This window comes from Lithobates pipiens, unplaced genomic scaffold, assembly GCF_037356315.1.
Source record: "Lithobates pipiens isolate NorthernLeopardFrog02 unplaced genomic scaffold, aLitPip1_a1.2 Scaffold_19, whole genome shotgun sequence".
NCBI lineage: Eukaryota > Metazoa > Chordata > Amphibia > Anura > Ranidae > Lithobates > Lithobates pipiens.
In genome coordinates, this window is record NW_027507764.1 from 408215182 (window position 1) to 408233113 (window position 17932).

Here is a 17932-nt window from a genome sequence, read left to right on the forward strand (position 1 = left end):
ATTTTACAACATACCAAAGGGTCAAATGATGCGAGCTAAAAGGAATTGCTCAAAAATAGAGGATTTTGAGATACAATCTGAGGTAGTAAAATAATGTTTCGTTGAGAAAGGGTATGATACCCAAAGAGTGGAGGTGGTTGTAAGTGAGGAGAACGCTATCCCACGTGAGGAATGTTTGAGTAACGGGACATTAGCTAGGATCCAGACAGACCATCAATGGAGTTTTATTCCAACATTTCATTCGCAATATAAGGAAATAGAGTCCATTTTTAAAGCTCATTGGCATATCTTATGCCTGGATAAGATTTTAAAACCTGTATTGCCCACCGTCCCTAAGTTCATTTACAGAAAGGCCCCTAGTGTATGACAAAGGGTGGTAAAGAAAATTTTGGATCTGCCTTCCAGAGTTCATCACATTTAACACTATGCATGTGGTGTATGTTTTGAAGTGCCCATGTGGGCCACACAAAAAGACCCTTGAAGGTCTGGATTGCGGAAACACATACAGAACATTAAACTGGGATTTAAAGACCATAATGTTTCGCTGCACTTTAAACTACACCACAATCAGGACCCCTCAGGTCTGACATTTTGGGGGGCCGATCATGTTAAACCACTGTGCAGAGGGTCTATTCAAGTCAGGGAACTCTCCAAACGTGATACATACTGGATTTTTTAATAGACCCCTCCCAAGGGGTTAAATGTGGATCTAGATATAAATTGCTTTATTAGCAATTATTAATGCTATCATGATTGAGTTCACAGAAGGGGACGCCGTGGTCATTTTAAGAGTGATCTAACACTATATTAGTAATTTATTTATTGATATTGTGTAGTTACATTGTACTGATTATTGCATTATTGAGTATTACTCCAGTTCTCTGTTCTGCACTGTAAGGTGCTTGCTGCTATTAATATTGTTTTAGTTTTGTAATAAGTATTTAGATTGTTGATGGTCTTTCATTTTAATTGCATTTTATCATTGCTGATTATTAGTTTTAACATTTACTAGTAATAAATTAATTTTAGTTGATTTTGGTAGGAATTTTAGGAATCTTTTGTATTTTGAACATATCATTATATATAATTTTAATGAGTGGTATAACTCAGCACTTCATGTTATGTCCTTAGGAGGATGTTGGTATATAGAATAGTGTATTATGTTATGGACTTATGGTTAATCAGTAGACACTATGAATAATATATGCTGATGTTATTACCGATGTCTGTATTATGTAGGATATATATTAGAATGTTGCCCATGCTGTAGTATTAATGCGCTGTGGAGGTAAGAGCTTTAATCTCTGCGTACTAGTGGGCTGATATATAAGTCCGGGACGCCGCGCTGTAAGGCCACAACCTCAGAGGAAGTTGTGATGATGAAGTGCATCAGGACTTGACCTTACGGTAAACGGAAATTACCTATGCATTCCACGATCAGGTAGTGACGAACCAGGAAGTAAGCAGTGGACGCTGCCTTCTTATAGTGTGAGTCTTATACTGCCTGGGTCGCGGTAAAAGCTAATAGCTATTTAGTTAACCTCATATGCACTTTTACTGATGGAATGTACTGACTGAATACTACAATAAACATGAGATGAAACAGTATCACGCTATTTGAGACTCTCTTCTATACGAGTACTGGTGGAGATCGCAGGACAAAGTGTGACCCTTTCCATGATATTGAGGCTGATGGTTGCCCATACATATTTACATTTCTGATCAGTTCATCTCTCTGGTGAGTGTGAACTCCAAAGGGGGAGTGTGACGCACAGAATTTGGTGTAAAGTGCACTGTTGTTTTACTGTAATAGGATCATCACTTGTGTATCTTCTGGGACTCTACTCACCATCTATCAACTGAACTTACTTGCTGGCAATAATTTATTATGATAATAGCACTGCTGTAGTGATTTTAGAAACTTGAGCTGTACGATATGTACTCATTTTTTATTACTATTTTAATAAACACACTAACCATGAGCGAAAGAAAAGTTTTCGTGTTATCATTCAAATTCTCTGAAAAATGGCCAAGAAATCATAAATTCCACCAGGGTATGTAAACTTATGAGCACAACTATATATATATATATAGATAGATATCTATCTATATAGATAGATATATACATATACACATACACACAGTGAGGGGAAACATTTTTGATCTCCTGCTGATTTTGTATGTTTGCCCACTGACAAAGAAATGATCAGTCTATAATTTTAATGGTAGGTTTATTTTAACAGTGAGAGGCAGAATAAAAACAAAAAGATCTAGAAAAATGCATTTCAAAAAAGTTATAAATTGATTCGCATTTTAATGAGTGAAATAAGTATTTGACCCCTTCGCAAAATGTGACTTAGTACTCTGTGTCATAACCCTTGTTGGCAATCACAGAGATCAGACGTTTCTTGTAGTTGACAACCAGGTTTGCACACATCTCAGGAGAGATTTTGTTCCACTCCTCTTTGCAGATCATCTCCAAGTCATTAAGGTTTTGAGGCTGATGTTTGGTAACTCAAACCTTCAGCTCCCTTCACATATTTTCTATGGGATTAAGGTCTGGAGACTGGTTAGGCCAGGACCCTAATGTGCTTCTTTTTGAGCCACTCCTTTGTTGCCTTTTCCGTGTGTTTTGGGTTATTGTCATGCTGGAATGCCCATCTTCGACCCATTTTCAATCCTAAAGCATAATGTTTCCACCTGCAGGTTTGACAGTGGGGATGGTGTTCTTGGGGTCATAGGCAGCATTCCCCCTCCTCCAAACACAGTGAGCTGAATTGATTTTGGCCTCATCTGACCACAACACTTTCACCCAGTTCCCCTTTGAATCATTCAGATGTTCATTAGCAAACTTCAGACGGGCCTGTACATGTGCTTTTTTGAGCTGGGGGACCTTGCAGGCACTGTAGGATTTCAGTCCTTCACGACGTAGTGTGTTACCAATTGTTTTCCTGGCGACTATGATTCCTGCTGCCTTGAGATGATTGACAAGATTCTCCTGTGTAGTTCTGAGCTGATCCCACACTGAAACTCCACAAGGTGAGATCTTGCATGGAGCCCCAGACCGAGGGAGATTGACAGTTATTTTGTGTTTATTCCATTTGTGAATAATCACACCAACTATTGTCACCCTCTCACCAAGCTGCTTGGCAATGGTCTTGTAGCCCATTCCAGCCTTGTGTAGGTCTACAATCTTTTTTTTTTGTAAAAAGATTTTATTAAAGATTTTAACAAGCAATACAGAAAATATCAATCTAAAAGGACATGGTTCCATTTGTGTTGCAGAACATATTTACATACACCTAACGGAGCCAAGGTCTACAATCTTGTCCCTAGCATCCTTGGAAAGCTCTTTGGTCTTGGCCATGGTGGAGAGATTGGAATCTGATTGATTGGTTCTGTGGACAGGTGTCTTTTATACAGGTAAAAAGCTGAGATTAGGAGCACTCCCTTTAAGAGAAGTCCTCCTAATCTCAACTTGTTACCTGTATAGAAAACAGCTGGGAACCAGAAATCTTGCTGATTGATAGGGGCTCAAATACTTATTTCACTAATTAAAATGCAAATCAATGTATAACTTTTTTTTAAATGCATTTTTCTGGATACTTTTGGTGTTATTCTGTCTCTCACTGTTAAAATAAACCTACAATTAAAATTATAGGCTGATCATTTCTTTGTCAGTGGATAAACATACAAAATCATCAGGGGATCAAATAATTTTCCCCTCACTGTATATTAAATGAACATGAGCAGTTCTGCAAAAGAAAAGTGGGAAAACTTTGCAAAGTTTAGATGTGCAAAGTTAGAGAAATATCTCAATAGGCTAAGGACTGTAATTAAAGCAAAATGTGGTCCATCAAAATACTGACATAAGGCGGGTGATCCTTTTTCCAACTCATTGATTCTGTTTTTGTATTTTTTTATTTTTTTTCTGACATGTTGGTATTATACATTTCACTTGGATGTTATAAGTTGCAAAAGTAAATAAAGCTGGATAAAACAAAAACGGTATTTGTCTTCATTTCTGTATATTCATATGTTGATTTATCTGCCAAAATATTTCTATTTCAGTTAAGCTATTCTTTTGATTTGCACATATTTTCCATACTTCTTAGTTAAAGCAAAATTAAACCTCTGCATAATTTATTTAAAAAAATGGTCATCAAGAGCTTTATGCCATAATCAACTATTATGCAATGCATATTGTCTGTTACTACAGAAGAGCAGCTTCGCTCCCCCCTAAACTCTAGCTCCCACACTTCCTGACTCTAAACGGTTCTCGGTAAGGAAGTCTTTAGGGGCAGGGGACACTAATTGGGGGGTCACTGATCTAATAGAGATCTCTAAGGGGGGGCTGATGTAAGGGGACTCTAAGCTAATGTAGAGGGGGTGCTGACTGCTGGTGACCCATTAGATCAGCAGTCAGTGTGTGTCAGTTAGGTCAGTGTGGGTCAGGCAGGTCAGTGCGTGTCAGGTAGGTAACACACCCCCTCCATACAAGCCCACTGCCCGCCACCCCATCAGCCCCCTCGATGCTGGGCTCTGACTTCAGGCTGAAGCCTGGTCTTTTTGCCAACTAGCAATGCCCCTGTCTGAGGCCAGGCCTGTACTGGCCATCGGGACTACCGGGAGATTCCCGGTGGGCTGATTGGCTCAGTGGGCCGCTGGGCTGGTTGTCAGTTTGAGTCATAGTGTCTTTTTTATTTTTAGCGACGGCGGTGGCCGCGGGTCCGCTATAGCATCTGGCCCGGCACACAGGTTCCACCCCCTCATGATGCTGCCACTCACTAACCTTACTGGCAGCCTCCTTGTCCCAGCGCCGTGACGTCACACACGGCCGGAGGGCGGAGGCGGCTGGGGATATGGGAGGAGTCAGAGTGTAGCAGCTGCCGCCCAAGCTTAGCTGCCTGGCCTGGGACTGAAGAGAAAGCGCCGCCGAGAAGAAACGAGGAACCAGAACATTGCTCCACAGCTCCAGGACTCCACTCCAGACACAGACAGCAGCATAGACAGGGTCAGGGTCCATCACCTCACCAGTGTCATTAAAGTAAGTAAGATAATCAAATGCTATACTGGATGCAGGCTGCATGGCATGTCTATGATATCTTTAAAGCGGTTGTATTTTTTTTACTTTTACCTACAGGAAAGCCTATAGTAAGGCTTACCTGTAGGTAAAAAAAATCTCCTAAACCTGTATGGTTTAGGAGATATTCCCCTCGGTATGCACCGCTGACTGCAGCACAAGGGGATTCTCAGCTGAAAGTCCGGCAGTGGCCGGACCCAGCCGGGATGAAATCTCATGCGCGCATGCGCGGGAGTGACGATATCGCGGCTCCGGCCACTCACAGCACCGGAGCCGCGATACCCGGAAGAAATGCAGAGGGAGCATGCCAGCTCCCTCGGCGTGGATCGGGCCAGATGTCGGGGCCTCGTTCTAAGGTAAGTATTTCATAATGAGCTAGTATGCAGTGCATTATGCCTTTTGCTTTGCATGTGGTTAAAAATTTTTTTATTTGCGGGTTTACTACCGCTTTAATATGCAGCATAGCGGGGGGAGGGGGTAGGGGTAAATGTACTGCCACTGACCATGGTAATTGATTAATAATTTATTGTCACTGTCCACGATAATTGATTAATAATTTATTGTCACTGGTCACGGTAATTGATTAATAATTTATTGTCACTGTCCACGGTAATTGATTAATAATTTATTGTCACTGGTCACGGTAATTGATTAATAATTTAATGTCACTGATCACGATAACTGATTAATAATTTATTGTCACTGGTCACGATAAGTGATTAATAATTTATTGTCACTGGTCATGGTAATTGATTAATAATTTATTGTCACTGGTCACGGTAATTGATTAATAATTTAATGTCACTGATCACGATAACTGATTAATAATTTATTGTCACTGGTCACGATAACTGATTAATAATTTATTGTCACTGGTCACAATAACTGATTAATAATTTATTGTCACTGGTCACGGTAATTGATTAATAATTTATTGTCACTGTCCACGGTAATTGATTAATAATTTATTTTTTTGCGCAATTGCGTATAGTTTATATACTGTTTTTGTGTGTGTTTGCAAAATTAAAGTGTGCCAGTCTGGATGAAGTCCAGGGCCAAATTTTTGTCCCAGTCCAGCCCTGTCTGAGGCTCAGTGTACATAAACACTGACAAGCAGGGAGAGAGGAGCCGTTTAAGGACAGAAGAAATAGTCTCTTCTGTCAGAAAAATCCTACCTGTCAGTGTTTTTTTTTACTTTAATTCCACGTTGAACAGGTGAGACATGTAGTTTCTAGCAATTTAGCTTACTATGTCACCTCTCCAGCTCTAGCCTACTTACAGTGAATCAACACCATCACCTCAGTCTGATGAGCAGAGATCTGATTCTGGAAAAAGTAAAGTTGACTGAAGAAATAGGGATTTTACTGCCTAGCAGAGTGTTTCAGAGGAATGGCTGCCCATAGTGATAAAAAAATGTTCACATAAAATAGTCGGGAACTTTCAAATGTGGTTATTTCAAAAGCGGTTAGCATGTCTGCCTATCAGCACTAAGGTTGCTGGTTCGAATCCCAGCCACAGCACTACCTGCCTGGAGTTTGCATGCTCTTCTTGTGCCTGCCTGGGTTGCCTCCAGATACTTTGGCTTCTTCCCATGCTCCAAAGACATGCTGGTAGGTTATTTCACTTCTGTGTAAATTGGCCCTAGTATGTGTTTGTATAACTGTGAGTTAGGGAACTTCGATTGTAAGCTCCTCGAGGGCAGGGACTGATGTGAATGTATAATATATACTGTATGTAAAGCACTGTGTAAATTGATGGTGCTATAAAAGTCCCTGTAATAAATAGCTACAACTGAGAAGAATGTAACTGATAGGAATGCAGAGCAGCGATCACAAGTTTTTAGCTCACAAGAGTTCTGCCAGGTTCAACAGATATTTTTTGCACTTACAAAAAAGATATAAAATATGCTTTCAATTACATATTTACTTGACCAAAAAGGAAGCAAATAGGAAAAGTTAATTGTTGGACTTTACGTTTTAGGTTTATGTTTGATTAAACTCAACTTTTACAATAGCTAACAAAAAATACGTGTCCAGAAGGTACAGTAATCAGACTTGAGGCTTTTCTATTTTCCCCAACAAAAATAATAATTCAAGCAGAGGTCACAGTAAGACTTTGCTGAAGTTTGGGAGATTGTAGGCACTTGTATTCTGAGCCTGATTTCAAATTATAGACAAGAAAAAAAGAAGCACATCAGTACAAGTTGATAAGTATGCAGTTGCAATAAAGCTAATCTTGGCAGGAGATGGAGTTCACAGAAAGAGATCTGGGGAAACAGTACACTCATCGCCTGCTTCATGCTTATATCTCTCTCCATGAGATCTCATGCAAGCAATGTGGGGACAAGATCTGAATATTAAATCAAATGCATCCTTTAGAGAGAAAAAATTGTACTAATTTCTGTGCTCTTTGAAGCCATTCACCACCTGCTGTCCTAAAGATATATAGTCATTTGCAGCGAGACACTGTGGCACTAATTAATGACATGCGGTAAGTTCAATGTGCAAAATAATGTGCACAAATATTAATAATTCTGAAACAAATAAAGTAATCGGTCCCTGCTGAACATTAAAAAATGGGAATGCTATTTGCGAGCCTCAAACATTGCTGAGCATGACAAATTGTCACTAACAAATAGCAAGGCCTACATAAATACTAGGCAGACTGTTCTGCAAAATTGATATTCAGAAGAAAAAAAAAAGGTAATGGGAATTGTTTAAAGCTTTGTTGATGATTTCAGAAACATTTTTTATTTTTTCAACATTTTGCTAGATACATTTGAATTCATAAGCAAACATTATAGAGATGTTTATAGGGAAGAACAAAAGCAGCATTAATTATAGCTCATTTTAATGGAATCTGGGCAAAATGTCAGCATGGGGTTTATTTATAAATAAAAAAACTGCAGTGCAAATGTCCCAGCGTCCACGCAAAAGCCACAAATAAGCCTGCGATGTCTATAATGGGTGAAATGTCAGTTTCTACTTGTTACACCAATTGCCCCCCACCCCCTCAAGTCTGGCAGTCCAGTGAATGCTAGAGGACCAGAGAAGAGAGCAGTGACTGCACTCTGCTTGGAGCAGAGAACTGAGTGATCAGTGGTCATGTGATTGATCAGTTCTCAGTGTTGGTGTGGGATAGAAAGTTAAAGAGGAAGTAAACCCTGATGGGTTTACTTCCTCTTTGTTTCCCTACAAAGGTAAAGTATAATGGGCTACTATGCATTGAATAGTAGCCCATTATGTGTCACTTACCTGACAAAGGAGCCAGCGATTTCACCGCTCTCCCCTCTTCCACGGAGCGTCCATCTTATTTCTGGGTATCGGGCTCCGGCGCTGTGATTGGCCAGACGTCACTCAGCGCATGCACATGGGAGCCGCCACTAACGGCATATCGCCTTTAGCAGGGGCATGCTTAGTGTGCCTGGGCGCCGCTGTCTGGCTGGAGGGCCGTAGTTTGAGGATCCCTGATCTAAGAGAAATTGCATTGCTGGGGTGATGGGGAGAAAGAACCTCATCTTATGAGAATTTACCAAGAAGTGAACCCTCTAAAGGCACATTATTTTTTTTTGTGCTGGTTTTCTGCATAAATGGGTGATGGTCCATTGCCAAACTACATAGTACTGTGCGTAATGGTGACATTCTGTGTAGCAATACCTCTGTTCAAAACAGAAAAAGCAGACCCAGTAAAGAGGTGCTCGTTTTGTACTATTATGGGTGAATGTATTGTTTTTTCTGTAGTTCTCTTTTGACGCCTAATTATGTTCAAATTAGGTACAGAAAAAAAAGAAGCATTAAATCTATCATTATTGCTGGTGAACATGGTTTCAGCGGACAATCCGCTCGTCAGTATGCTAGTTCGACGGACTAAGAATGGCGCATGCCCAGAAAGGATTTACACGGCGGAAGGGTGCTTTGCTGTGTATTGGACTTCCTATTTCTAGTCCCGTCGTACGTGCTGTACACGTCATCGCGCAAGCTTTCGACGGACTGTTTGGGTATCCATGTGTGGTCAAGTCCGTTCAGTGGAAAGTACGACGGACTGTCTGTCGGATTGTATGACGAACTAAGTACGCCATACAGTCCGCCCGTGTGTACGCGCCATAAGAGTAGCGATGGGTTACAATGCTTGGCAGGCAGTAGTATTGCTTGACATAAGATCAATGCAAGATGTGAACCAAGGGCCTTGAGCTTCAATCCTATACCTGCTGCTACAGACTGAATGTTCTAAACCCCTGTATTTCCCCTTCAACTAATATTCCCATCCCATCATTTATTGTATTTAAAAGCCATACCTTGCCCTAGTAAAGTGCTGCGCTTATACTCCCATTTCTTATAACCTCCTTTGTATACTGTGGTCTTCCTCTCACCTCAAGAAGAAGCAACTTATTCACACATTTGTTCATGTTGTTAACAAAGAACCCTAGATTGTAGGGTCCTTGAGGGCAAGTACTATTATGGACATACAATATATGTAAAGCACTGGGCAAATTGTTGACACCATATACCGTACCTGAAATAAATAAATAAGGGTATATGGACATATAGTTTGACCTTATGTGTCCTGCATGTGTCACTGACCTGATTCTAATGGCAACCTTGACTAACTCTGTTTCCACACAGGGGTTTTAATTATTGGACATGATTTCCTTTAGTTCAGTTCAGTTCCCAAAGTTAGGGGATATTTCATTTTTAAATTGTTACTAAACCCAGGACCCTGCATTTACTATATCTGGTGTCCCACAGTACACAGAACTTGGAAATGCAATAGTTTTAGTAAATATACACTTCTAAATATCCTTTTTCATCAGTAGTTAGTGCAGTCTTGTGACTTATATAAGTGTCTGGTTAAAGCTTGTAAGAGGAGTTTACATTCTGCTCTGACTGTCCTATCATGCTGCAGAACCCCTTGACCCTCTATCTGGGCAGTGCTGATTGGCCCTGTGCTGATCACGTGCACCCTCCCCCCCAAAAAAATACTTTCTAGCAATACACACCAAACAGAGCATGTGCAGCTTGTCCCATAGCCTCCGTTCTATCAGCATATAAATTGGGGACTGTGGAAGAAGGGAAGGAACAGATAAGACAGCCTTTTTATACAATTTGGAGGATTAACCCCTTAGGTTCCACAGTGAGTATAACACGCATGTTTTACTGCATATACAGACTGATTTTACTGTTGTGGGTTTAGAAACACTTCAAGCGTTTTCATCAGAGCAGTTGTCCACACTGGCAGACTACCCCTCACCTTTAGTTATGGTGACAACAGTTAACGGTGGGGTTTACCTCTACTTCTGGTCCCAGTGGTTCTAACCTTTCCTGCTGTAATCAAAACTTAAAAAAGTTTGTTGTTTTATAGGTCTTCATATTTCTGGGTGGATTTGAGGTATTCAGATAGGTGTCTACATTTCAGGTAAGTAGATGACCTGAAGTAGCTTGTACTGTTAGGAATAGGGGCCATTCATATTTTATATGTTTAATATGTTGTGTTGGAGGGCAGAGGTTGCTTACACATTATATCACAATGCACGCATTTTCATATGTTACTTGTATAAATGGGACTCTTCATTAGAAAACAGAGCATATTCACTATAAACTCCATCTGTCAATTGCACAATTATTAAACTAACAGACACATCCATCCAATTGCCATGTCAGCGCAGATGAACATATAATATATTTCACATTAGGAACTGACTGCCTCCCAATGCTTTTCTATATTTGCAGTGCAGCTTCTATAATTTTCAATTATAAGTTGGAATGAATAGATTTATCTAAAAACTCACCATTTCTCAGACAGTTCATTCTAATGTAAAACATTTGGTTAACATGATGCAATATGAACAAAGAAGTGGTGCTGAATAATTAAAGGGCTTACATATTTAATGAAATGGCTTGCTTGCATTAGAAGCACTGGTTAACAGCTGCACACTCCTTTGAAGGGAACTTAAAAGTGTGGCGATGACAAGAGACTGCAAATCACAGCATTAGGAATTACATAGTTTTGTCCTATTAATATGCAAACAGCTTTCTATTTAATGAAGAATTATGCCAAACTAGTGACAGAAGAAGGAAATGACAATAACTTTCTATATGTATTCATCAGAGTGTGTAAAGAAAACCTCTCACTAGATAATGGGCAAAGTGCAACAGTGACTTTTCATTCAATAGTATATTCACCAAGGCCAATTCCTTATTACACATTATACCAGAAACCTATGGATTTATTGTATAATATATAACAAAGCGCTGTGGTATGCAGTACTACACAGCTGGGCATCCCTGGCCAGCAGAATCTCAGGCTTGGTAATTAAGTGATCCTAAAATATAATATCATCAGTGACATGATGATTTTACACAATGGGATATCTATGTGTGATCAAGAAATGCCAAGCTAAAAAAAAAAGAAGAGTCAGAGTGGGTAGACATTTCCCCCTTTTATGAGTTATTATGCTATTTTTATGTTATCAGAGTCAGTGATGGTATTATTACTATTAATAATACACAAAGTGGTAATAAACTTGAATCAAGTTTATTAGATTGGAAGCTCTTATGAGCAAGGCCCCAACCCTCTATTGTATTGTAACTGCAATGTCTTCCTGTAAATTGTAAAGTGCTGCACAAATTGTTGGTGTTATATAAATACTGTATAATAATAATACAAATATAAATCAAGTTTCCTCTTCTAAGCAAGCTTGGTTTATTTTTGTTACGCTCCTCTGGACTATATCCAGTACTGCTTCCATGACCAAATAATCAATGCCTTTGGTGATGCGATCTCTGCTGATAGGAAGAATTGGTCGGTCTGAACTCTGAATCTCGCCTTTAGCTAAGATCATGTGAACAATTGCCTAGGTCAGTGATGGCGAACCTCGGAACCCCAGATGTTTTGGAACTACATTTCCCATAATGCTCTTGCACTCTGCAGTGTGGATGAGCATCGTGGGAAATGTAGTTCCAAAACATCTGGGGTTACCAAGGTTCGCCATCACTGGCCTAGATGTTTAGTTATTTAATCCACACTGGAAGCAACGTGGAGAACATTATCAGAAGGAAAGGTATGCATTTCAACCCTTCTGTTAGTCTTGGGTCTATGGCGCCCAGGTAAGTAAAAAATAACTGAAAGCTAAGGACAGCATGCACTTCCAAGAGTTTATTGGTAAAAGCTTCTAACAGCATTTTCCGTAAGACTGAAAATCTGTTTCACTCTGACTAGAACCTTATAATTCATTATGCAGTGCTTTTCCTAAGCAAGCATACAATATGAAAGGTATTGAGATAATAGCTATAATCCATTATACTGTACTTTTACACTACAGTACAGCATCAGTCAATGCTAAAGTTTTTAAGTGGCACCGTCACTAAAAGTGCATTTACATGTTTCCATTAAAATTTTCCAAAGGAGTTTCTCAAAGTTGGACCTATAGAATTCTGTGGGGATCACCTTTACTGGAGTGACCAAGGGAAAGGTAGATTTTAGCCAGACAATATAAAGATTGCTGAAGGGAAAGACTGGCTGAGCTATTTAAGAATGTATAAGGCGTGTTTTTAAATCAGGGGTGCTGGGTAAAAAAGGATAGCTTTACTTTCTCCAAATGTATTTTATCCTTTAAAAGAAGCCTGTATTGTTTGTATTTACCTGAAACACTAAATGTAATATTTGCTTATTTTTGTTCTTTTAAAGTTGAACACCATGACAAGTTAAAATCTTCCCTTGCAGTGGGGCTACCCCTGCATTGCAACGGTTAAATGTTGGTTTAGTGTACCAGAAAAAGCACTTTTACTTACCCAATCCTCCGCTCCCACATGCTGCCTCAATTTAACCCTTGCAGTGCAGGGGTTCCCCCACAGCCCCAGGGATAAACTTTAACCCCTTGGCATCAGCCACATGCAAACATGCGTCCTTTTGATGGGTGGGCCTTGGTACAGAGTGGCCCCATATTTGCATGAATTAGTGCACTCCCTTGCGATTGGGAGCTTTGACCACCATGACAGCCAACCGAAACGGTCACAAGATCATAAACTCCACCCTGTCTCCCGTAATCATAAACCTCTTAAAGGGCCGGAAGGTACCAGCGCCAAGACACTAAATATGCCATTTAAATAATGAGTTCAGAAAACATATTGCAATTAATAACTTAGATTGTAAGCTCCTTGAGGGTAGGGACTGATGTGAATGTACAATGTATATGTAAAGCGCTGCGTAAATTGATGCCGCTATATAAGTAACTGAAATAAATAAATAAAAATAATGAAGTCTTCTGTCCAGCCAGCAGAATAACTTTCTAGTCTTCCTATCACATATGAAAAGTGTATCCCTCTTAACTGTGCTGCAAGAAGGAATTTAAGTCATCACAGCAGTAACACATCCCTATGCAGATGCTTAGCTAGAGGTTTCAATTAGATAAACTGAGCAGCAAAGCAAGCAGTATCTGCTGAGCTGTCTCATTAGCTAATTTATAATGCTCTGACTTTGTCATGTTTTAAATCGTTTATTTTTAAAACAAATAATAATATAGTATAGTAAATATACAGATAATATACTTATAGTATGAATGAGTTTAAAAACCTAAAATAAATAATCCTCCCCTGCGGGGGGGGGAGGGGGTTAGGGTTGGTCCACTGCAGGGGTTAACTGCTTGTTTCTATCTAGGAGACCTGGTAAACCAGTGTACTGGTCCACTGCAGCCTCTTCTGAACTGTGCTGCAGCATTCTCAGGTCCTCTGACATCGTTAAGACTGATCCTGGGACCATCGATCAAGCTGATTACAAACATTCAGGTGTGCTTGGTATATCTGATCTTAACAAACTGTTGAATAAAATAATTATAGAATACGTACATCAATAAAGTTTCCATTGATATAGTCTGAGCTGGCTTCATCTTCAATACTCTGCAGTCTCACTCTGGAATGATCATCTGCAACAAATTTAGAGTTTTAAATGCTTGCTGAACATTTAACACTACTGCTTTAATTCTTCAGAAATGAATCCACAAGGCATAGCAGTTTTGTTACACCTCATATATAGGTGAATTAAACTAGCAACCCAAAATCATGAATACTGTGCAGCACATGACTTTTAAAGTGTCTAGATCAGTGACAGCAAACCTTGGCACCCCAGATGTTTTGGAACTACATTTCCCATGATGCTCTGGTACTCTGCAGTGTAGTTGAGCATCATGGGAAATGTAGTTCCAAAACATCTGGAGTGCCAAGGTTCGCCATCACTGGTCTAGAGGCAGGTACAAATGTGCTGAGAGGAATAGGGGAAGAGGGACAGCAATGTGTTCTAGAATTATATAATGGTAGGAATCCTTGTCATTTGTTTTACTTCCTGCTTACCCCTGCTACCCAATCAAGAACTAGCCTAGTATATATACACAGCTAAGGTGCTAGGTGCCTGGAATGCTTTATATATAATGATGTATTTAAAAAGCTGTGTGTCTTTAAATGACTTTATCAAGAAACAAGATACATTTGGAACTAGCAGGACTTTTGAATAGTCCAATGCAGCATTTAAAGAACGGTACAAGGTATGGCTAAGTTAGATTTACCCTAGGAGCTAAGGTGATTTAAAAGTGTGACAATTTCCTAACAGGAAACCTATTATTAGGATATTTTGTCATTTTTAATTGGACAATTATGTTTTGACAAAATTGACAAACAATCCCAGATTACATTTTACAGACATACTACAAATACAAACTCTTACAAAAAAAAGTGCTGTCCCTGCTTTGACTCTATGCCATTCTGCATATCTGGAAGCTGCCTTTCTGCAGGGTTCCTATTGGGGAATGTTCTTTTAAATTCTTGTACAGATTAGAAAAAAAGCCGTATTTGATTGTTCCTGCTTTCTAAATTAGAGAAGGTGTAAACATCTCTGAGGCATAACACATTTCACAAATCCATGGCTTTATTAGTAATATGTGAATTAAAGGGATGTGCCATTGTAACAAGTTAGATTATCTGGCTTACCCAGTTTCTGAATAACTTTGGAATGGAATTAGAAAACTTAAGTCTTCACAGATTCCCAAAAGGTCTGTTGAATTAAATAAAAATGGGTCTTTGCCCGTTGCTCTGAGCTAGCTGCTTTTGCTCATTGTAATAAATTACTTTTCTTCCTGATGGCACAATTCCTTATTACGTATTTCCCTTACATGGTGATAAGACATAGCCTAGTTTCTAATGCACCACAGGGCTTAATTATGCTCTAGTATCAAAAAGTCAACAGTGTCAGCAAGTGACAGTCAGTCTCATGTAATGCTAAAAGCTATAGATCTGTAATTAAAATTATTGGTATGCCAATACTGTTCTACTTTACTGGAAAACAACAGAGTAGAACACGGTCAGTCCACTAGACAATGATAATGCTTTGGAAGAGAACTGCCCCATTAACAAAAGTGTGGTAGTGGACAGTGAATTATTAGTAGTAAATAATAATAATAATAATAATAATAATAATAATAATCACAGCTCTTTGTAATTCAGAACAATCCTATTTACCAGAGTTAAAACCAATGTTATTTTTTTACTTAAATAAAGTCTTGCAGATTGTATGTCTGTCTTAATATTCTTATTGGGTCTATCTACTTCAAACTGCTTGGGTAGATTCAAAATGTAAACAGAGATATTCATAGCTGTTAATTATCTATACATCTATTATTAATTTGTTTAGGCTAAACTGAATTTAACTCCTTAGCACCGACTGTACACACATTTGTGTTCTTGGTTTTCAGGCGGTATAACAGGGTGATGCCTGTAGCTTCAGGCATCACCCCAGTACCATTTTTTTGCGCGGTCAGCTCTTTAGGGATAACAACCGATGCGGCTAAAAGCTGATTGGTTATTATCCCAAATGAACTGGAGGGGATTCAAATAAATAAGAACCCCATCCGCCACGAGCTTGCGCAGCAAAGAAAACCTAAGTCGCGTCTGCATATGTGAACAGTGTTCAAATCACACATGTCAGGTATCGCCACAATCATCAGAGTGAGGGCAATAATTCTAGCAAAAGACTTCCTCTGTAACTCTAACCTGGTAACCATTAATTTGTTTTAAACCATCGTCCATGGAGTTTTTTAGGCACTATAGTTTGTCGCCATTCCACGAACAGGCACAATTTCAAAGCATGACATTTTAGGTATCTATTTACTCGGTGTAACATCATCTTTCACATTATACAAAAAAATTGGGCTAACTTTACTGTTTAGTTTTTTTATAATTCACAAAAGTGTATTTTTTCCCCAAAAAAGTGCGTTTGAAAGACCGCTGCGCAAATACCGTGTGACAAAAAATATTGCAATGAGCACCATTTTATTCTCTAGGGTCTCTGCTAAAAAAATATATATAATATTTAGGGGTTCTAAGTAAGTTTTTAGCAAAAAATACAGATTTTAACTTGTAAGCAACAAATGTCAGAAATAGGCTTAGGCGTGAAACAATGTACACAGATGTACACAATCTGTTCTACAAGTCTTCTCCTCTCAAATTCAAAATGGCTGATCTATAAAAAGAGACTAGCGCCCCCCTGCTGCAAGGTGTGCATGCAGAACTTGTTTTCATTGCACACCACTGTGAACTGACACCAAAGGAAACAAGGCATTTTGTCTTGTCCTGTGATATGATTGTGCTGGACAAGGCTGACAAGAGTAGCCTTAGTGGACCTAGTGTAAACGAGCCCTCAGAGTTTTTTTTTTTTTTATATATATAAACAAAGATCCTATACATAAAAAAAAACTAAATGTAATTGATCCTGAACCATAACATACAGTTTCCCTTATAACAAAGTAACCTTTTCATTTACTGAATGGATGCAAAGAGCCAAGTACTAATACACAGGACTATGAATGCTTGCTTACTTGTGTTGTTTAACCACTTTCAGACCGGACCATTTTGCTGGCTTAAGACCAGACCACTTTTTGCGATTCGGCACTGCTTTTTTTTAACTGACAATTGCGCAGTCATGCAACGTGGCTCCCAAACAAAATTGATGTACTTTTTTCCCCACAAATAGAGCTTTCTTTTGGTGGTATTTGATCACACCTGCGGTTTTAATTTTTTTATTCTATAAACAAAAATAGAGTGTCAATTTTGAAAAAAACGCATTATTTTTTTACTTTTTGCTATAATAAATATCCCCCAAAAATATATAAAAAATGTTTTCCCTCAGTTTAGGCCGATACGTATTCTTCTACATATTTTTGGTTAAAAAAAAATCGCAATAAGCGATTATTGATTGGTTTGCGCAAAAGTTATAGCGTTTACAAAATAGGGGATAGTTTTAGGCATTTTTATTAATAATCTTTTTTTACTAGTAATGGCGGCGATCAGCGATTTTTATTGTGACTGCGACATTATGGCGGACACATCGGACATTTTTGACACATTTTTGGGACCATTGTCATTTACAGTGCCTTGTGAAAGTATTCGGCCCCCTTGAACTTTTCAACCTTTTGCCACATTTCAGGCTTCAAACATAAAGATATAAAAATTTTATTTTTTGTGAAAAATCACCAACAAGTGGGACACAATTGTAAAGTGAAACGAAATCTATTGGATTTTTGAAACTTTTTTAACTAATAAAAAAATGAAAAGTGGGGTGTGCAAAATTATTCGGCCCCCTTGCGTTAATACTTTGTAGAGCCACCTTTTGCTGCGATTACAGCTGCAAGTCGCTTGGGGTATGTCTCTATCAGTTTTACACATCAAGAGACTGAAATTCTTGCCCATTTTTCCTTGTAAAACAGCTCGAGCTCAGTGAGGTTGGATGGAGAGCGTTTGTGAACAGCAGTTTTCAGCTCTTTCCACAGATTCTCGATTGGATTAAGGTCTGGACTTTGACTTGGCCATT

At 39.0% G+C, this 17932-nt stretch overlaps 1 protein-coding gene across 10 annotated transcripts in view; it reads right to left on the reverse strand.

Annotated features, from left to right (window-relative positions):
- Positions 1 to 17932, reverse strand: part of PTPRM (protein tyrosine phosphatase receptor type M) — a 982826-nt gene that overhangs the window by 143950 nt on the left and 820944 nt on the right. For all 10 annotated transcript variants that reach the window (XM_077492471.1, XM_077492470.1, XM_077492475.1 and 7 more), the window contains one exon: positions 13924 to 14000. In XM_077492471.1, coding sequence (XP_077348597.1) covers positions 13924 to 14000 — 77 coding nt within the window. The remainder of the gene's footprint in view (positions 1 to 13923; positions 14001 to 17932) is intronic.